We start from the raw sequence: 22051 nt of genomic DNA on the forward strand, positions 1-22051 counted from the left end.
ACCATGGCAAATCTGTGGCAAATTATCCTACACTTTTTATGAATGGAGACTAATGTTGCTGTACTGTTATTTAATTTTTTTAGTATTTATGTTATCCAAAAGTGCCTGGTGTAGTCATTTTTATCAAGATCTGGGGTTAAATAACCCTGGACTGTCCATATTTGAAATGTGTTACGACATCAAGTCAATAGGGAGATTGCGTTATTTATGCCAGAAAGGCTTGGGTCGGAAATGAACCCACACCGACACGGTAGGCCTATATGTGCGCGCGGAAGGCAGCCCTAATCACTAAACCACCTCAGGCCATGAACTCAATTTGGACTGTTTTTTGGTAACCTTAGGATACACTTTACACTTGTATGTCGTAGCCTAGGGGAGACCAATATCTATCTATCTTGTGTTATTAAGCTATATAAAAAGACAGTTGTTCTGTATGGCTGCATTTCAGATACATTTTTGTACATTTGAATGTTGCAGTAATAGCACCTAGGCCTATAGCGTTTGAACGAGTGAGAGAGGGTAGGTAACAACACATCTGCCACACTGATCCTCAACACGGGGGCCCCTCAGGGGTGAGTGCTCAGTCCCCTCCTGTACTCCCTGTTCACCCATGACTGCATGGCCAGGCACGACTCCAACACCATCATTAAGTTTGCCGACGACACAACAGTGGTAGGCCTGATCACCAACAACGATGAGACAGCCTATAGGGAGGAGGTCAGAGACCTGGCCATGTGGTGCCAGGATAACAACCTCTCCCTCAACGTGACCAAGACAAAGGAGATGATTGTGGACTACAGGAAAAAAAAAGAGGACTGAGCACGCCCCCATTCTCATCGACAGGGCTGTAGTGGAACAGGTTGAGAGCTTCAAGTTCCTTGGTGTCCACATCACCAACGAACTATCATGGTCCAAACACACCAAGACAGTCGTGAAGAGGGCACGACAAAGCCTATTCCCCCTCAGGAGACTGAAAAGATTCGGCATGGGTCCTCAGATCCAAATTCTACAGCTGCACCATCGAGAGCATCCTGACTGGTTGCATCACCGCCTGGTATGGCAACTGCTTGGCCTTCTACCGCAAGGCACTACAGAGGGTAGTGCGTACGGCCCAGTACATCACTGGGGCCAAGCTTCCTGCCATCCAAGACCTCTATACCAGGCGGTGTCAGAGGAAGGCCCTCAAAATTGTCAAAGACTCCAGCCATCCTAGTCATAGACTGTTCTCTCTGCTACCGCACGGCAAGCAGTACCGGAGTGCCAAGTCTAGGTCCAAAAGACTTCTCAACAGCTCCTACCCCCAAGCCATAAGACTCCTGAACAGCTAATCATGGCTACCCGGACTATTTGCACTGCCCCCCCACCCCATCTTTTTACGCTGCTGCTACTCTGTTAATTATTTATGCATAGTCACTTTAACTCTACCCACATGTACATATTACTTCAACTACATCAACTAGCCGGTGCCCCCGCACATTGACTCTGCACCGGTACCCCCCTGTATATATAGCTTCCCTACTGTTATTTTATTTTACTTCTGCTCTTTTTTTCTCAACACTTTTTTGTTGTTGTTTTATTTTACTTGTTTATTAAAAAATAAATGCACTGTTGGTTAAGGGCTGTTAGTAAGCATTTCACTGTAATGTCTGCACCTGTTGTATGTGGCCAATAACATTTGATTTGATTTGATTTGATTTGAGAGAACATTATTTTAAAATCGCGAACCCTGATCCAAACGACTCGACTGCCCCAGCATGGAGAGAAAGAGAACTGCTCATTTTTAGCCAATGACGAGGCTCATTTGAATTTCCTGATGCAAAATTCTCCACAAACAAAGTTAAGATCCGACATCTGTAGATCAAGTCACCAAAAGTGCAAACATTTAGTATGCATGAAAAGGGTTCACCCTTATGGTCATTGTAAAGCAATGCATTTCCTTCTCCATCTATCAGATTAGAAGTAACATTTATAGTATTAATGGTAAAGAAATACGTTTTCAATATAGGTGTGCATCTACATTCAATGCACAGTAGAGTATAATTCCCAGCAAAACATAGAGAAGCTACACAATAGCACCTAAAAATCTAAAACTCATACTTTACCTTTTTTGCATTCCGAAGCTGCCTCTATTGCATTTAAAAATCCTTTACAAGTGAAAATACATGAATAGATGAGCACCCACAGATATGATATGATAGACAGGATAATCATATCACTTTCCCTATAAAAAAAAAAAAAGAGCACTGTTGTCTGTGAACCTGTAGAGCGGGGATGTAAGACTGTATGAAAACCACTGGGGTGTTGAAATCTCACTTATACTCTGTGACATAGATATGTGATGTGGTGCTGTTCAGCTGTACCATGTGCATGTTTAACATACAGTGATGAATCATATGATTTCCTGTGCACTCTTTAGCTATCCCTGCCCCAAGAGTGGTATATAAATTATCATTATCATTCTTTTCAACTGAAAATCCTCTGTCATTCAAGGTATATTATATCTCCTTCATGTAACACCCAAATATACTGATCACTTCCACTCATATTAATGCTGTTTTCTTTTATGTTTCTGAGAGGTACAATAGGTAGTTCATGCCATGTGTAGTAAACCCCAGAGTAACTCCCACCTTCTCCTAGGCTTAATGTGTAAAGCGTTCAAGATTCAAGATTAGTTGAGATGTTGAAATAGAATGTATTGTGTTTTACCGACAACATAATATATTGATTTTGCAGATAATACATTATTTTATTGTTCTTGCATAGTACATCACCACCTCCTACTATGTTAACTTCTCATTAGGCCCACTTAAAGGGATCTCATATATTGTTTTGTGATGACTCATGGTTGTTCACTATTCTATATTATATGTGCTATAGTTGACATTTTGGCAAGAAAAACAACCAGAAACATTGCACCTTTATAAATCTATTTTACATAATTTCCTCTCATACCCTCTGCAAAACACTCCGTGACGATTCCACTGCATGGTGATGTAGGCATTGAGCAAGATGACTATCTGCATGGGGTTTCTAAGTATTCTATACCACATCTAACAGACTCATGGAGAGACAAATACGTTTTTTCACACAGAAGTACTGTGCTATCCTCATTGTGTTAAAGTCATGGGCTGATCAAAGCAATAGATCTTGAGTGCCGATAATACAACGCATAAATAATGCTACTGAGTGTTATCTGCTATGACTACAAGGGAGAGACGTTCACATCTATTTCAACATTGTTTCATGGTGATATGATGTTCTTTATGATGAGGCTCTGAAATTAAAAATATATACAGTATGTCCCAGGAGAGGTGGAGTAGCTTATGTCAGAAAGTTATTATTATTATTACCAAAGATTTTGGAAAAGTTATTACAAGGGGTTAAATTGGGAACTCGGAGGTGGGAGAGCCCTATTTGCAGGTGTTAGGGTAAGGGTTAAGACAGGAATTAACATAAAGCTAGGGTAAAGGTTATGCCAAGATTAGTGTTGTGGCTAGGGTTAGGGTTCAACCTGGGTGTGGACATGGATCTAGGGTTCGGGTTATGGCTAGGGTTACTGCTGTAGGTAAATGGTAATACCATTTTAGGTTAGTATTTTTAGCCTACTTTCTATCCTACTCCTCTTTGGACGTGTAAGGTGCTAAATTGGCTCCGCCTGGCTCTCTCTTTGACCCAAGGTGGTTATTACCATAATTCTGTTAGAGCTCAGGGTGAACGGGTTGGATATGGCCCTGCACATTTCATCACCATGTAACATCTAAGCAAGCCCTGTTTATATTTTTCCCTAATTGTTGTATACATTTCTTTATTTTTTAAAGACAACGAGGAGATGGCATCTGCGGAAATAAACGTCTGGGACTTTGGGCCTATTAACGGAAACTGTTTAAACATATGTTTTGCCAGTACGAAGTTCAGGCAGTGTCGGTGCTTTGATTGCTATTACAGATGAAAAAATCTTGCTAATCTGCAAGATAGATTACAACCACGCCACTTCCTCTGGGGAGGGAAAACACTCACCCATTTTTGGGTTTCCTCTCCCTATCATCTGCCAGCCATTGTTACATTTATGATGTTAATCTACGATTAGCAGCAGATAGAGCACACATATGCAATCAATCAACCATCCGTACAGGAAAATCTCAAATAAAACATGGCACCAAAACATAGAGAATTGTAATTTTGTGGTTTAACATCTTAATTGCTCACCTCAAAGCTACACATGAAATGAAATGAACAAAAAGTAGAAACAGAGGAGTGGGCCTATGCATATACCCTTGTATCTGCGAGCTGTTGGCTAGAGTGCACATGCCAAGACCAGAGTAGGCACAGTTACTATTTAACGCAACAGTTTTTGTGACAAAACGATTGGATAGAGTTGAAAATGAGATTCGGTACATGAAAACTTAAGCAAAACATTTAATTTTGTGTGATTATTATCCACAAGTCCGTTTGGTGGAAATACACCACTTGTGGGAAAATGTGCATATTTTCTATATGCATAATTTAGAATATTCGCATGAAAATCTGTTCATCAATTGATGGAAACCTAGCTATTGGTGGGAAAATGCACATATTTTCTTTATGCGGATTTTAGCTACTAACCAGGTTTCCATCAAATTTTTTTATGTGAGTCCTCTGTAGCTCAGCTGGTAGAGCACGGCGCTTGTAACGCCAAGGTAGTGGGTTCGATCCCTGGGACCACCAATACACAAAAATGTATGCACGCATGACTGTAAGTCGCTTTGGATAAAAGCGTCTGCTAAATGGCATATTATTATTATTATTATTATAATTACATGTCAGACAAAAAATGTCATGACAGGCCTGATGGAAACAGAAAAAATGTAGGTACACTTTCCAAATGTCACAAAACAAAATAAGCTAGACAAGGTGGGACCTTTTTGTGTCTGTAAAATGTATTATGCGAGAAGTGTCGGTGGAAAGGTTTTTATGCGCAAATATTGATATAATTTTTTTTTTTTACCACCATCATATTGATGGAAACTTGGAGACACTATGATATGGTGTGTGGTCCTCTCACTGCATCTCCTCGGGAAAGCATGAGGTTTATTGGGCTACAGATAAAATAAATAATGATGAACTTCACAGGGCAGTGAAAGTGCAAGGTGATGAGCTTGATGCTCCTTTCCAGTAATAATCAAGGGTCTTATTCTGGTGACATGATCATCGATGCTTGGCTGCCATTTGACAAATAAAAATAATCTCACTCTGTTGTCCATCATAATCTCATCATTACATTTACATTTACATTTTCGTCATTTAGCAGACGCTCTTATCCAGAGCGACTTACAAATTGGTGCATTCACCTTATGATAGCCAGTGGGACAACCACTTTACATTTACATTTACATACATTTTAGTCATTTAGCAGACGCTCTTAACCAGAGCGACTTACAGGAGCAATTAGGGTTAAGTGCCTTGCTCAAGGGCACATTAACGTCATTTAGCAGACGCTCTTAGCCAGAGCGACTCACAAATTGGTGCGTTCACCCTATAGCCAGTGGGATAACCACTTTACAATTTGGGGGGGGGGGGGGGGGGGGGGGGGTTAGAAGGAATACTTTATCCTATCCCAGGTATTCCTTAAAGAGGTGGGGTTTCAAATGTCTCCGGAAGGTGGTGAGTGACTCCGCTGTCCTGGCGTCGTGAGGGAGCTTGTTCCACCATTGGGGTGCCAGAGCAGCGAACAGTTTTGACTGGGCTGAGCGGGAGCTATGCTTCCGCAGAGGAAGGGGAGCCAGCAGGCCAGAGGTGGATGAACGCAATGTCCTCGTTTGGGTGTAGGGACTGATCAGAGCCTGAAGGTACAGAGGTGCCGTTCCCCTCACTGCTCCATAGGCAAGCACCATGGTCTTGTAACTGTAAGTCGCTCTGGATAAGAGCGTCTGCTAAATGACTACAATGTAAAAATGTAATTCCACTATTCCGCTCCAGCCATTTACAATTGTTATTTTATTTATTTATTTTAATTTTTGGGGGGGTGGGGTAAGGGGGGGTAGAATAATGACTTTATCCTATCCCAGGTATTCCTTAAAGAGGTGGGGTTTCAAGTATCATGTAGGCTATACCTGCACCACAGGAGGTTGGTGGCAGTTTAATTGGGGAGAAGGGCTTGTGGTAATGACGGCTTGTGGTAATGGCTGGAGCGGAATAGTGGAATTACATTTTTACATTGTAGTCATTTAGCAGACGCTCTTATCCAGAGCGACTTACAGTATCAAAAACATCAAACACATGGTTTCCATGTGTTTGATGCCATTCCATTTGCTCTGTTCCAGCCAATATCATGAGCCGTCCTCCCCTCAGCAGCCTCCACTGACCTGCACTGTATCTGCAAGCTGTTGGCTAGAGCACACGTTGGCACACTCCCTATATAACAAACATTTTAAAAAATATATGAGAAAACCATCAATAGAGTTGAAAATGCAATGGAACCCCATTTAACTTGTATTTTTTAATCACAAAAGGTATTTTTATGTGCACTTCGTCATCACAACAAGTACATTTCATGAAACACATCTCATTTCGTTTTTATGCGGATTTTAGAATATTCGCTTGAAAACCTGTTACCAATTGGATGGAAACATTAGCTAATGCCTGTAAAAAGTGTTGCTCCCGATTGGTGGGTGTGGCTTGAAGTGACGTGTTTAAAGGGTAGTGACCATGCCATGCGTTACGTACAATTGAACGTTCAAGAACGTAAAAACGTAACGAACGCAGCCCTGGTTCAGGATAGCTAAAGGAACCAGAGTGCCTAGCTAGCAGTATTTGAGGAGACAAAACAGTCATACTTTTATCTACATAGCTAGTGCCCGTGAATATTTCAATATGTCATGTTAGATTCTTATTATTGAGTTTGACTGAAACAGAAGTTCGATACTGAAATTTAAGCCACGGCAAGTTAGCTAACGCTGCTAGCTAGTAGTAGTGTCAACAAACTGCAAGTGACTTTACGTTAACGGGTTCAAGTAACCCTGCCCAAAAGCGCGATGCTGGTAACCGTTTTCTGCTGCCCTAATGACCGTTCGGAAATTACATTTGCTCTCGATGTGTCTCCAGAGCTTGAACTCAGAGATTTTGTTGCTCTGTGTGAACTAGAATCAGGAATCCCTGCTGGTGAAATTCAGGTGAACTACTAGCTAGTTAGCATAAACGTGTTAGCAGCTAAGTTAGCTAGCTACATCTATCATTGTTTTTTATATCAGCTAATTCATAAAAAATAAAATAGTGACATACTTGACAGAACTAGCTAGACGTACTCAATAAACAGTCATAATTAACTTTGTAATTGGTCGCTAGCTAGCTAACATTAGTTTACTTAACTACTGACGTAGTTAGCTAGTTAAGCTAGCCATCTTGCTAGCTAGTAAACTGAGCTAGCATAGCATGTGTCAACCGTCAGAGAACAGAACAACAACTTCTACTGACTTATGTAACGTTACCTGGCTAGCTGTGCATTGGTTTGCTTGTCACGTTTTGATTAACAACCGAACTAACAAATTAAGCTGATTTGGCCACCAGGCAGCATTTTAATTTGTCATTTTACTTTTCCTCAAGTGTGAAAAGGGAACGCATTGTTTTTCATCCTGTGGCCCTTCCCCCTCTCCAGATCACATATGCAGAGCAGCCCCTGAAAGACCTGACCCGTGCTTTAGGGACCTATGGTCTGAAGGATGGGGATGTGGTGGTGCTCAGACAGGTAGAAAGACGGCAACCGCCAGCACAACAAGTATTCCCAGGTAAAGTTAGTACCAGTGGGCGAGACAGAACAAGTGAGAAATCTACAGTCTTAACCCTGCACTAAAGCGCTTCATTCGGTTGGTTCTATTGTTCCTCAGTCAGTAATGGCTTTCCATTTTATTAGCTCATCCCAAATGTCTACCTGGCATAATGTCACTCAACCCTCTGTCATGCTTACACTCTCTCACCTACCCTCCCTGTCTCCCCTCTCTCTCCTCCAGGACTGCCCCGTATTGACTTCAGTTCCATCGCAGTCCCCGGCACCTCTTCTGGTTCCAGTCAACGGTCCACCCATAGACAGCAGCAACAGGCCCCGACCCCACAGCAGCAGCGCCCTCCACCCCCTGCTGCGCCCCCATCCCTACTGGGCTCCACCACCTCTCCTCAGGGTCTGGATGACCCTGCCTTACTGCAGCAGATGCTCTTAGCCAATCCACACGAACTGTCGCTGCTCAAGGAGCGCAATCCACCATTGGCTGAGGCCCTGTTGAGTGGAGACCTGGGTGAGTAGAAGTGGTGTTAGCGGGATAGCATCAACCCCTATCTCTGAGTTGAATATCTTGTCATTATAACGGCTTTTGTTAGGTATCAACACGACTAATGGGTCTTAAGTGTTCAACTAGGAGCTCTAACTATGTTTCTGACTGCCTCCCGTCCCATAGAGCGTTTCACCAAAGTGCTGTTGGAGCAGCAGCAGGATCGAGCTCGCAGAGAGCAGGAGAGGATCCGGCTTCTGACTGCCGACCCATTTGACATGGATGCCCAGGCCAAGATAGAAGAGGACATCAGGTACACACACCTACTGTCACACTGCCAAGAGGGGAAAGGGTTTGGGTTGGAGTCAAAGACTGCTTTAGTCAAGGTCTCTTCTGAAAACAATTAAAAACGTGCTAGTTTACGTATTGAGTTATGCCCTCTGTCTGAACTATTTGAGAGTATAAGTATCCATGTACATGTGCTTCAATACATAATCAAACACCATTTGTACTTCAGGCAGCACAACGTTGAGGAGAACATGACCATTGCGATGGAGGAGGCCCCAGAGAGCTTTGGCCAGGTGGTTATGCTCTACATCGACTGTATAGTCAACGGGTACCATGTGAAGGCTTTTGTTGACTCAGGTATTGTATCCTATTATTTTCTTCCTCAGTGCAAAAGCATAGGCATGTTTGACTAGGGCAGTAGGGAGACTCTTCAGTTAAGGGTTTGTCTGTTTTGTGGTGTCCTGTATAGTGTGCCTTGGCTAATTTTGACATGGCTTTGCTCTCATGATGGTATTTCCACTACTATTCAGTCTGCCATATTTCACAATTGTCTGTATTTTACCGCCCAGCTGTAAATGTTCTCTGCTCCTCCCTCCTGTTTTCATTATTTCATCCACCTGCATATATTCTCTACATTTTCTTGATAAAAAAAAAAATTATCTTACAACTTGCTTGGCCGTACTTCATACACCCCCCCCCCATCTTTTCTTGCCTGCCCTTCCCTACTTCTCTATCCCCCTTTCATTGTCTTTGTTCAGCTCCTCTCACCCCTCTCTCTCTCCCGTTGCCTGCTTCCCCTCTGCCAGGTGCCCAGATGACCATCATGAGTCAGGCGTGTGCCAAGCGCTGTAACATCATGCGCCTGGTGGACCGACGCTGGGCCGGCATCGCCAAGGGAGTGGGCACTCAGAAGATCATTGGCAGAGTCCACTTGGGTGGGTATCAATCATGTCTCGAAGAGAACCACTTTCTTAAGGATGCACAACATGGCGTTCCTCTAGAGTAGAGGCTCATGAGATGTTTTCCTGGTTTTATCAAATTTGTCAAAAGCAAAGGTATCCAAACATGGTGTGTTTCCCTACCCAGCTCAGGTCCAGATAGAAGGGGACTTCCTGCCTTGCTCCTTCTCCATCCTGGAGGACCAGCCTATGGACATGCTGCTTGGACTGGACATGCTCAAGAGACATCAGGTCAGATCCCTGTCCCTCCAAATCTATGCACACTAACTACCACACAATGACATCCTTTTAAAAAGTAGGTCTTTAAAAAAAATACTAATTAATATCTGTTGACTGTTCTCTCTATATCCTGCTACCTCAGTGTTCTATTGACCTGAAGAAGAACACGCTACTGATCGGGACGACGGGCACTGAGACCCGCTTCCTGCCCGAGGCGGAGCTGCCAGAGTGTGCCCGACTGGCATACGGGCCGGAGGGCCGTGAGGACTCCCAGCCAGACGAGATCGCAGACAGAGAGCTTGCGGAGGCACTTCAGAGATCTGTTCAGGAGAGTGGTAAGGAACACGGTCTGGGAGAGAGGGCTATGAAGATTCCTCACCTCTCTGTCTGCACACTCTAAAGCAGTGGACATTTTTGCAGCGCAGCATTGACATGAGCCAGAAAGCACATTTGCATGGGTATTTTTTAGCTGCTTACTCCTGAGCCCTGTTTCTGCAGTCATCTGCGTTCTCAGTCACATATATCACTGCATTTCATCACCTCAGCCAGTGAAAATAAGCTTTATAATCAGCAGGGTTCTTGCCGTCATTAAAATCTTTTGTCATGGCTTTTTAAAATGGTGTTTTCCAGGCCTGGAAAAGTTTTGGAAAATGGTAGAATCCGAAAAGTTTTTCATGGATATTAATTTAATAATTTCTGTTTTATGTAATTTATTTAGGCACAGTTCTTAAATATTTTATCAATCAAATGCAAATCAACATATCAGCCAGGATCGTCTGTGTTTGCGCGTATCACCTGCATGTGTGCGAGACGAGTGTTCCGTTACTCAAGGAGAGGGAGGCAGTCGGACATTGCAGCAGCAGGTAGGCCTATGTAGCCTATAAAATATAATAGAGAACAGACCAATAACTAGGTGGCCAATTCAAAACATATCTTGTACCCTCAAGTTAACTGTTTAGCTACACTGAACAAAAATATAAACACAACATTCAACAATTTAAAAGATTTTATTGAGTTACCATTCATATAAGGAAATCAGGCAATTGAAATAAATTCATTAGGCCCAAATCTATGGATTTGACATGACTGGGAATACAGATATGCATCTGTTGGTCACAGATAAAGGTAGGGGTGTGGTGTGTGAACCATTTGCCTCATGCAGCGCGACACCTTTGCATAGTTGATCAGGCTGTTGATTGTGGCCTGTGGAATGTTGTCCCACTCTTCAATGGGTGTGCGAAGTTGCTGAATATTAGCGGGAACTGGAACACGTCAGTCCAGAGCATCCCAAACATGCTCAATGGGTGACGTGTCTGGTGTATATGCAGGACATGGAAGAACTGGGACATTTTCAGCTTCCAAGAATTGTGTACAGATCCTTGTGACATGGGGCCATGCATTATTATGCTGAAACATGAGGTGATGGAGGCGGATGAATGGCACGACAATGGGCCTCAGGATCTCGTCACGGTATCTCTGTGCATTCAAATTGCCTTCGATAAAATGGAATTGTGTTCGTTGTCCGTAGCTTATGCCTGCCCATACCATAACCCGATCTCCACCATGGGGCACTCTGTTCACAACGTTGACATCAGCAAACTGCTCGCCCACACAATGCCATACACGCTGTTTGCCATCTGCCCGGTTCAGTTGAAACCGGGATTCATCCGAGAAGAGCACACTTCTCCAGTGTGCCAGTGGTCATTGAAGGTGAGCTTTTGCCCACTGAAGTCAATTATGATGCTTTTTGTGCATATGGACAGTTTCTGGGATCTTTTATTTCAGCTCATGAAACATGGGACCAGCACTTTACATGTTCTGTTTCTTTTTGTTCAGTATAGAAAAGGTACATTTCCTGAAAATGTGTTTGCTTCCTTCCTTCAGCTGATTAGCCTACCATAGCCATTTGATCTTTGATATATTGAATGAGCGAATTATTTTAAGTCATTAAATGTATTTAGTTGCAATGTTATACATCAAGGTTGGTCAACTATCCTCCAGGAGCGCTAATGAGAGTGCAGGCTTTTATTCCAGTCCCCCTCTAACAAACCACATTTTAGAAATTAGCTGCTTAACTGGACCTTGATAAACTGCCTCTGATGTTTGAGCAGGGCTTGATCAAAAGCCTGCACACCCAGTAGCTCTCCAGACAGATTTGATCACGTGTTTTATACAGTTGCCTAATTGGTGTTCTACTTTGTGGGGGGGTTAAGTGCCCTGCACAGCGACAGGAGATGGTACATGGGATCAGAGAGCAGTCTCCCAGTGTCAATAACACACTACGTTTGCTTTTTCTTTTATGTATTAGAGACGCTGCCAATTGTTGGTCATGGAAATTTGGTTAGAAAAGTTATGAAATTCCATCTGTCAATGTGTATGAACCCTGAATCAGACTATGTATGAAATTAGTTTAACACCCAGTTTCGGGTTTACATTAAGGCTAGTTACAGTAGTATTTAAAAAGTATTGGAAGTTGCAGTGATGAGACAATTGGGGCGAAAAAGGGGGTAAAAAATCAAATTAAAAAGTATTGGAAGTTTGGTTCTGTAAATGTATTTGGTTTAATAGTTCTCTAACTAAGTTCAAAATACACTGAAGTCCCTCTGCGGCCCAGTTTAGATCATGGAGGGTCATGTGATCACTCTGGGACCTCTCTGGGGTCATAGGTCAAATAAAGTTATCTTGGCTAACACTCTTCACCACTACGTGAACAGTCTGACAGTGTGGCGCATGCTTTGTGTGCGAGTGCTAACTCTGCGTCCCTTTGCATGATGTGTGGTGTGTGGCCTAACCATGAGCAGGACAGCACTGATGCATTTGGAGAGACAGCTGGAGACGATCCTACCAACCAGGTACTGCAAACTTAGAGAGAATCAATGCTAAGGCCGTCACCTATATTATTATTATTATTATTGGGGATTTCGTAGCAAAATCAGTTTTGCTTATTGAAAAACCAATGATAAAGATTGTATGATAATATACAAATTTTTTGTTGATAAATAGTCAATTGTATTTACCATGTTTTCCCACTTATTTTAAAAAGTAGAAGATGCAATCACTGATTTAAGGTCTCTGCATTTCATGTTTCATTTCAGAAGCTGGCATGGACAAAAACAATGCATGTTGTGTGTTTTGGTCCGTAGCAGGTTTCAATTGTTGCACACTACTGTTTAATTATCTTAACTGATCTCTACCATCAGACACTGCAGATGGACAAACTACCTCACCGGAGTCCCCACCATTCCCAACGCCCCAACCCCTGAACAACATGCCCCTGTCCCCTTCCCCCGGCCTTGTCCTGGACCGCTCCCAGTCTGCTCCAGCCTACATGCGCCAGGCTGGGGCCCTAACACCAGGACAGAGCCAGAGCCAAACAGGGCCTGGCTTCCAGGGTCTCCCCATCCCTGGACCCTCAACCCAGGCCCAGAACACAGCCCAACAGTCTCCTCTCTCAGCACCAAGCCCTACCAACCCCACCCAACCCCTCCTATCCACCATCCCCACTCCACCGGCTCAGGATCTGTCCACATGCTCTCCTCCTGCAGACAAGATGGTGACTGGGACTCCCACCTTGGAAGGTTCAGCCAGTCCGATCCCTTCAGCCACAGAGATTGGGCGTGCCTCTGAGAAGGCAGAGAACAGCTCCCTGTTCCCCCACCCAGAGGAAAGCCTTCCCACTCAGCCCATGGAGCAGGAGGAGGACATGTCAGACACCATTACAGATCACCGGACCTGTCCGAGTATCCCAAGTCAGCAGAGTGAAGAGGGGGAAGGGGTCTCCCAATATCCCCACCAGCCCATCTCTAATCCCCCATCATTCACCCTAGAACCCTGTCCTTTTGGATCCACCTCTACAGAGATGGAGTCTCCCCATGCCTCCTCCCAGAACACTGTGCCATCAGAGAGGGACCAGCCAGAGGGGAAGCGCTGTTCCTACTCAGACCAGATCCCATCTCTGGCCCAGGCCCTGCTGGAGCTCCATGAGCTGCTGGTGTCTAACAGCCGTGGCCTGTCCCCTCAGGACGGCAGTGCCTCCTCCTCCCCCTCACACAGACAGAACGCTGACGGACTGGACGACAACTACAACCCCACCGCAGAGCCCCGACTCCTTACACCTGAAAACACCACCCAACCCTCCCCCTCTACTGCCATTACAGCTGATGCAGAACCATGCAATGCCAAAGCCAACCATGCTGCTGCTGTGTCTGACAGAGGGCCTCCTCCTGACTGTGTCCTGCCAGGCTCCTCTGACCAGGAGCAGAGCCTGGAGACCAGGAACGGGACCGAGGCTGAACCAGGAGAGGGACAGAGGGAGCCAGAACCACAGTGTCCAAACAGCTCCTGGGGGGAAAGGAGGGCAGACTGGTATGGGCTAGATACCAGTAAAAGCAAAGGGACTGTATCTGAGGCCAAAGGCCCCTCTCCCTCTTCACTCCAAGCAGACCTGGCGTTCAGGGAGCCCCCTGAGGGGCAGCAGGGGAGGGGTGTGGCAGACGGGAGAGCCTCTGGCAATGACAACCCAAGCACTCTCGGCCTCCAACCTGAGACAACACAGCAGAGCCCCCTGTCCATGGCTGTGGGCTCACCTGGGGAGGACGCTGGCGTTTCGCCCCGCACTTCACCTCTTCCTCAGGCCCCGGACCACCACCACCACCATCCCTCCTCTCCAGCCCCTCTCTTCTCTGCTCCACGTCTCTTTACCGATGATCACATCCAAAGGATCCAGGCAGCTGGCTTCTCTGCCAGGGAGGCTGCTGAGGCACTGGAACAGGCCCAGGGCAGTGTGGAGCTGGCTCTGCTGGCACTACTGGCCCGCAAGATCACTGTGCCCACCTAGACACTCACAACATTACAATCATGGAAGAGTCCCAGCCTCTCTTGTCAACATCTGTTTGATTTGTTCTCTTGTCTTATTGTTGATGGTGACATCTGAATCCCCCTGGCCTTGCAGCTACTACATGCTAAAGGGGAAATGCTGTCTGTCTCTTGGTTTCCAACAGACCATACAACCAACTGTTATTTGTTCCTGGATTTAGCCGATATGATCTGAGTTGTGTGCATGCAGCAGGTGCTTCAGAAGGAGCCTGTTTTTATGGATTTCATAGATGAGATTTAGTAGATTGATTTCCTTCATCCCCCCCTTAACTCCGTATACAGAGATTGCATTTTAAACACTATTGAATTGCCCCATTGATGAGAATTTAGGTAAATGTTTACATTTGTGTGTGAAATGGCATTTTATAAAGGGCTGAAGATTAGTTAGAATGTCAGATTTGTGAGGAGTATTATTGATCTGCAAAATAATTAATTGGTTTTAGATTGTTTGATTTTAACTCATTACCGATTCAGCTAATAAAACCCACCAGACCGTCAATTTATTGCACTGTGGAAATGGCTCCATTTAAGAAACATTGCTAACTGGTGATCTTTGCCTTTTTCTGCCAATGTTATCATGTTGTAATATGACATTCAGTCGTGATTATTGCCAATCCTGGGGAACTTGATGATTGTTTTAATTTTTAAACAGCTTGCACGAAGAATAAAAAAAATCAAGGTGCAATATTTTTCAAATGACCCTTTTATTTTCCTAATTCCTTTTATTTATAAAGGAACATCAAAATAGACGAGGACAAATTCAGCTAAGTAATGAGCCACACATTGAATATTTCTGAAAAATGTCAGTGTGTGATTGTGAAGGATAAGGTCTTCAAATATAGCAGCATGTGTAATGGGCGGCAGGTAGCTTAGTGGTTAAGAGCGTTGTGCCAGTAACCGAAAGGTTGCTGGTTCTAATCCCAGAGCGGACTAGGTGAAAAATCTGTCTGTGCCCTTGAGCAAGGCACTTAACCCTAATTGCTCATCTAAGTCGCTCTGGATAAGAGCGTCTGCTAAATGACTTAAATGTAATGGGGATGTCTTTGGAAATGTGATTTATAAGTTATAAAGGGGTTTTGGAGGTTCCTGTTCAGTTTACCTCAGTTTGTTTCAGATATCTATTATGCATGTAGAATTACTCCATCTGCCATCAACTGGTCATCTCTCCTACTGTCCAAGTCTACCCTATCCAGCTGGCAGATTATTTGCTCAGTCATTCATGTATCCATGATCATTTAAAAAAAATTGTATTATTTGGGTCATAGTCATTTACCAACAACATCCAGGCAGGTTCAATTATTTAGTTATCTTGTACTGGATTTTAAACTCCCAAATAAAGTAAAACTGGTTCTTTGTATTGTATGTGTGGGGTATTTCTAGAGAATGGGTGTTAAAGATGAATTAAAGCCATGTTTTGCTAATCTGTCTTCTATTTGTTCTTCCTTGCTCATATAGTTGCTTTTGCATATGCAAACATATTAGTTTGTGTGTATATATTATATTAGTGGAGTAAACAGATGCGTTTTTATGGTAGCTCTATCCTTACGGCCAATTTATGCTTGCTCCGACAATGTGATCCGGAGGCTCCGTACGGAGGGTGTGACGCAATTGCGGAGGCCAAATCGAGCGCCGTACTGCATTGACGTGTGCCTCCCAAGTTTTGTAACAATGAGGAGGCCAAATCGAGCGCAATACTGCATTGATGTGTGCCTCCCAAGTTTTGTAACAATGAGGAGGGCTCCGTATAGTTCTGCATAGACATGATTGGTTGATGGTAGGTGGGGGTGGGAGATCCTGTATAAACACTCACTCACTTCCTTGACAACAGCTCTGCTCCGTGAAGCGCAACAAGTATGAATGCCCTGACTTCTGCAGAGGCCGTATCACAGTAAATGCTGTACGGCCACTACAGATGTCGGCTTGGCCGTGTAGAGTCTTTAAGGGTAAACTGATTATTAATGTCCAGAAGTGTCATGAATAGAGAAATTAAATGGGGGGGACCACCTGTAGACTTTGATCTGATAGGCTGCGTTTACACAGGCATCCCCATTCTGATCTTTTGCCCAATTATTGGCAAAAGATCTGATTGGCCAAAAGACTAATTAGGGGGAAAATATCAGAATTGGGCTGCCTGTGTAAATGCAGCCTTAGAGGCCTGGGCACAGTAGACACAGGATAGTAGATATGAAAAGTGCTGCTGACCTAACTTTCATTGCAGCCCAGAATAATTCATTTTGTCATCTATCCCTAAATTACAGTGATGTAGCCTCATTTAACTACACAATATTAGGCTGCGTTTACACGGCAACCCAATTCTATCCTTTTGCCCAATTAGTGGCAAAAGATCTGATCTGATTGGTCAAAAGACCAATCAAGTGGAAAAATATCAGAATTAGGTTGCCTGTGTAAACATAGCCTTAGTGGCACGATTGTCTGTAGCAAGCAATTAAATGTTGGCAGGAGCGCTGTCCAGCGTTTATCCATACTAGCAACAATAACCAGTGTGACAGAACCCACATAATGCACACCTGTAACTAGTTGCTTTGGGATTGTTAGGGTGATAATGCCCAGCTGAAACCAGTTAACTGGAACATCCTGTGTTGAAGCAGGTCCATGGTAATATTTGTGATTGTACCTTGGTTTGTTTTTCCCCCCAACTCTCAAACTGTTACCACTGCAGTATGACACTGTGCAAGTGTTTTTGAGTACAGTAACTATCTGAATCTGGCCACCAATCGATTACTAGAGCACAATGGCTCAGCTGCCTGACTTGGTAGCTCACTTAAGGAGTGAGTCATTTCACCACACATATCCCTGCGTGGGGGGTTTGGACCTCCTTGAAAATGATCTTATGGAACAGATGTCATCATCGGTAGAGCGCTCTGAGCAACCTGGTGGGACTGAGGAGAGCAACAGGTCAGAGATGAGCGGAAACTCTGTAGGTGGTGTGACAGAAGGAGATCAGAACCAACTGGAGGAAGTCTTTGGGTATGTGACTATTTTACAGTGGTGGAAAAAGTACCTAATTGTCATACTTGAGTAAAAGTAAAGATACATTAATAGAAAATGACTCAAGTGAAAGTCACCCAGTAGAATACTACTTGAGTTAGTCTAAAAGTATTTGGTTTTAAATGTACTTAAGTACAGTGGTGGGGGAAAAAGTACTCAATTGTCAAAGTAAATACTATACATCAAATTCCTTATATCAAGCAAACCAGACAGCAATATTTGCATTTACTTAGACAGCCAGGGGCACGCTCCAACACTCAGACATTTACAAACACAGTATTTGTGTTTAGTGAGTCAGCCAGATCAGAGGCGGAAGGGATAACGTTTTATATTGATGGAAGCGTGAATTGGACTATACTGCAGTCCTACCTGAGCATTCGAAATGTAACTAGTACTTTCGGGTGTCAGGGAAAATGTATAGGAGTAAATGGTACATATTTTCTTTAGGAATGTAGTTAAAGTACAGATACCCCCCCCAAAAAAATATTTTTAAGTACTTTAAACCACTGCTATTTTGTAAGTTTTCTTGTTCTTCAAACCATGACTATCCTGTGTAACTAATAAAATGCCTGCTATTTGTCCTTAGTTCTGGTGTCATAGCAACAACTCTCATGTCTGTGGCCACTTTACATACATGGGGTCTTGGAGGCCAGGTGCAGCGATCTGTGCCCAAGTTGTTTTCTGTTCCAGGGCAGGATGACAGGGAGGCTACAGCCTCTCCATTATCACTCAATGAGGATGATGACAACCAAGGGTGAGCGAGCAGGGCCTTTAATTTATTCTAGATGTCTTTTGCAGGTTTTGTATTCTAGATTAAAAGTCCCTGTTTTGTTCCTGTAGGGTAGCAGATTCCAATAAAGAGCAAACTCAAGACTTCACTTTGAAGTCCAAGTACACTCATGTTTGTAAGTTTCTCTCAATTGTATACTCTTTTCTGATTATTGAGCCCACATAGTCTAAATATCTAGTAGTCTAAGTGCGTTGAGGAAGTGTAACGTTTGCCTCCTTTCTCCAGTTCCACTCTATCAGTACTACTGCCTGCAGTCTGTAAAAGCTGACCGAAACAGGATCAACAACAGTCTGTCTGAGCTGGTGACCGCCCAGTGTCTACCTGGCATAGGGTCCCCACCTGTCTTCCGCGTCGCCAGTTATGTGGTCACCTCTCCCCCACCACTGTCTCCTCTCACAGTGAACCCATGCAGCTTTTGGCAGGACCTGTCTGAGGTGAAGGAGAGTGGCCTGCTTAACACACTCTCCCTCAGGGAGATCCGTCTACAGGAGGTGGGTGGGTAGTACCAAGGATGTTTTCTACTGATGCTATGTTTGGTATTTGTCATCCCATACAATAGCGAACATCTCCGGTATGAATTATGTCATTGAAGTGTAGTGAGGAATATAAGTAATCTATGAAAATAGCAGCTGGAAGGGGTAGATGTGTCATCTCTGTTTTTGCTCTGAAGGCTATGTTTGAGGTGATTGGTTCTGAGGCCTCCTACCTGAAAAGCCTGGGGGTAGCTGTGAATCACTTCTTTGCATCGAAGACACTGAAACAGACCCTCCATCGCATGGAGCACCACATCCTGTTTTCCAACCTGCACAGTGTGATGGAAGCCAGTGAGGGGTAAGGACTGCCAATGGACTAGTCTTTACAGGACTGACCAGACTGGCATAAATAATAATTGTCACATACACCAGATAGGTGCAGTGAAATGTGCTGTTTTAATAGTAGTAAGGCACCCTTGGAGCAAATTAGGGTTAAGTGCCTTGCTCAAGGGCACATCGATAGATTTTTCAACTTGGGTATTCCAACGCGACCTTTCAGTCACTGGCCCAACACTCTAACCGCCAGCCTACCTGCCGCCCTTGGGGTTTCTCTTTGGGTCACTGTTGTTGAATGACAGTTTTGCTAAAATGACAGGACTAAAATCCTCCATAGTCTCCATTTTTGTTTATTTGCCATTTTATACCAACTTGTGTGTTATGAGGCTTTAGGCTAAGTGACTGCTCTGATACCTGCAGGTTCCTGCTGGATCTGAAGGTGCGTCTGGGGGAGAGTGTGGTGATCTCTCAGGTTGGAGACATTGTGCTGCGTCACTGCCTCATGTTCCGATCCCTCTACGTGCCATATGTGACCAACATGATGTACCAGGAGGCCCTCGTCACTCTACTGCTGTGGGTTTTTCTCTCTCATTACGCTGCTCAGTTACTGTCTTGCCGTGGTGGAAAAAGTACTCACTTGTCATACTTGAGTAAAAGTAAAGATACATTAATAGAAAATGACTCAAGTGAAAGTCACCCAGTAAAATACTACTTGAGTAAAATTATTCGGTTTTAAATATACTTAAGTATCAAAAGTAAAAGTAGAAATCCAAACGACACGATATTCTAGTTTTTTAAATGTATTTACGGATAGTCAAGGGCACACTCCAACACTCAGACATAATTTACAAATGAAGCGTGTGTTTAGTGAATCTGCCAGATCAGAGGCAGTAGAGATGACCAGGATGTTCTCTTGATCAGTGTGTGAATTTGACCATTTTCCTGCCCTGTTAAGCATTCAAAATGTAACTAGTACTTTTGGGTGTCAGGGAAAATGTATGGCGTAAAAATCATTTTCTTTAGGAATGTAGTCAAGAAAAAAGTTGCCAAAAAACGACAAAAGTATTTTTACTTAAGTACTTTACACCACTGTTGTCTTCATTTTTACCTCTTGCTCTTTCCCCTATTCCCAGGCAGGAGAACCGAGAGTTTCTGTTAGCAGTGAAGAAACTGGAGAGTGATCCAATATGTCGGAGACAGACCCTGAAGTACTTCCTAGTCCTCCCCTTCCAGAGGATCACACGTCTGAAGATCATCATGGAGGTAGGCAGGCCTCAGAGACTGGAGTCTACAGGGGATGAGCAGTATCGGGTGTGTCCCTGACTACTGCTAGGGTTCGGTATACAGGATTCCATGCAACAGACTTCATGCATGTAGAGGTTAATGCTGGGAGTTTCTATGGTCATTGCAGAGCATCCTGAAGTTGACTGGGCAAGAATCTGAATCGATCCCTTGTCTGAAAGAGGCCATTGAAGCCATACACAAGGTAAAGGTCACTACTTACACAATGGAATAAAGCTTCTGTTTTGGGCTCAGTTGTTGAATGCTTAAACTACAACACTGTTCTTTTTATCCTGTCCAATGAGACCAGATAGTGATGGAGTGTGATGGGGGGGTTCAGCGGATGAAGCAGATTGAAAAACTGGTGTACCTGGACAAGCACATGGATTTTGGCAATGTTAAGGTTTGATGTTATTGCAGTCTCGTTATTTCGGTGACATTGTGTTACTACATCATTGTATCCCTTCTGTTTACCAAGATCTCAATTATGAAAAATGTATAAATGCAGATTGACATGACAGCCTGCTTGTTCTCCCTGTTTAACCTATAGGTGGCAGTGGTGCCTCATGGGAAAACTCCAGCATTGCGATTCACCATTTACCTGATTTGTTTCTCTTTTCAGTCCATTCCTCTGATCACAAGTGTCCGCTTTCTGGTGCATGAAGGCCCCTTGAGACAGCTCACTCCAGAGGGCTATGTGCCGGGTTCCAGGATTTCCTACATGGACGTTTACCTGCACCTTTTCAATGACCTGTTGATCATCTCATTGAAAAAGTATGCTTCCACATCTTCATACATCTATGAACAATATTTACAAGCACTACATCCAAGCACTATGCTTGTTAAATACAAAGTACCTCTTTGTCATGTGTTACTACTGTCACCCAACCTCCCTGCCGTCTTCTTTTCCAACCATCAGAGAGATGCGTTTCACAGTGCTGGATCATGCAGTGTTCCCCACCCACGTGCACACTGAGCAGCTGAAAACGGAGGCCCTTGGTCTGCCTCTAGAGTCCTTCGTGCTGCGTCTCTCCCAGAACCACACTGGGCATGCCACTGCTTTCATACTCGCCCCACATACCACTACCAGGTAAGAATTAGGTTATACATTCCTTTGTCCCCTCACATCTAATTTACAAAATGACTCCATATGCATGCGTTTACAGGTCAGACAAAGAGGCCTGGATGAAAGCTCTGTCCTCTCAGTGGGGACACGTATGAAGGACCTGTGACATACTGTACTGTGTAGACTTTCTGATGTATTAGGAGCCAATGGTTTGCTGGAAGAGCAGGAGTGTTTTAGTTGCCAGTCCGTGTTACTGCATTGGAGAAAGTGTTTACAGTTTTAGACACATTTCAGCTTGTGGTATTGTGCAAGTTGCTACAACTTAGTTTTAATCTGTTACTGATTGCATGTACTTGCATCTTATTCACTTTGTTTATTTGGCACTTGGTTTTTCTATTTTTGCTCTTTTTTTTGGGGGGGGGGTTGTATTGCACTGTTTATTTTATTTATTGTGGTTATTTTTGATGGACCACAGCTTTTGTTTGTACTTGGATATCAGTTACCAGCTCACAATTAGT

The 22051-nt window shown here is 43.8% G+C and overlaps 2 protein-coding genes across 4 annotated transcripts; both read left to right on the forward strand.

Annotated features, from left to right (window-relative positions):
• The first annotated feature begins 6911 nt into the window (after positions 1-6911).
• LOC311138906 (protein DDI1 homolog 2-like) lies at positions 6912-14973 on the forward strand. Of its 3 annotated transcripts, XM_084173704.1 has the most exons (10): positions 6912-7148; positions 7631-7760; positions 7983-8264; positions 8424-8550; positions 8755-8882; positions 9332-9460; positions 9612-9715; positions 9846-10038; positions 12505-12555; positions 12904-14973. In XM_084173704.1, exons 1-9 carry the CDS (start codon positions 7011-7013, stop codon positions 12513-12515), a joined length of 1242 nt encoding a protein of 413 aa, XP_084029830.1. In that variant the 5' UTR covers positions 6912-7010; the 3' UTR covers positions 12516-12555; positions 12904-14973. The 3 variants fall into 3 exon arrangements, with proteins under 3 accessions (XP_084029830.1, XP_084029828.1, XP_084029829.1); XM_084173702.1 differs by lacking the exons at positions 12505-12555; positions 12904-14973 and having other exon boundaries at positions 9284-9460; positions 9846-10192; XM_084173703.1 differs by lacking the exons at positions 12505-12555; positions 12904-14973 and having other exon boundaries at positions 9846-10192.
• On the forward strand, positions 12972-15999 carry LOC311138905 (uncharacterized protein; the record flags this gene model as incomplete). The annotated part of the gene is made up of 1 exon (XM_084173701.1): positions 12972-15999. One exon carries the CDS (start codon positions 12972-12974, stop codon positions 14538-14540), a length of 1569 nt encoding a protein of 522 aa, XP_084029827.1. The 3' UTR covers positions 14541-15999.
• Positions 16000-22051: the final 6052 nt, after the last annotated feature.

The sequence above is a fragment of the Coregonus lavaretus genome (assembly GCF_964263955.1).
Source record: "Coregonus lavaretus genome assembly, chromosome: 12".
Lineage (NCBI taxonomy): Eukaryota > Metazoa > Chordata > Actinopteri > Salmoniformes > Salmonidae > Coregonus > Coregonus lavaretus.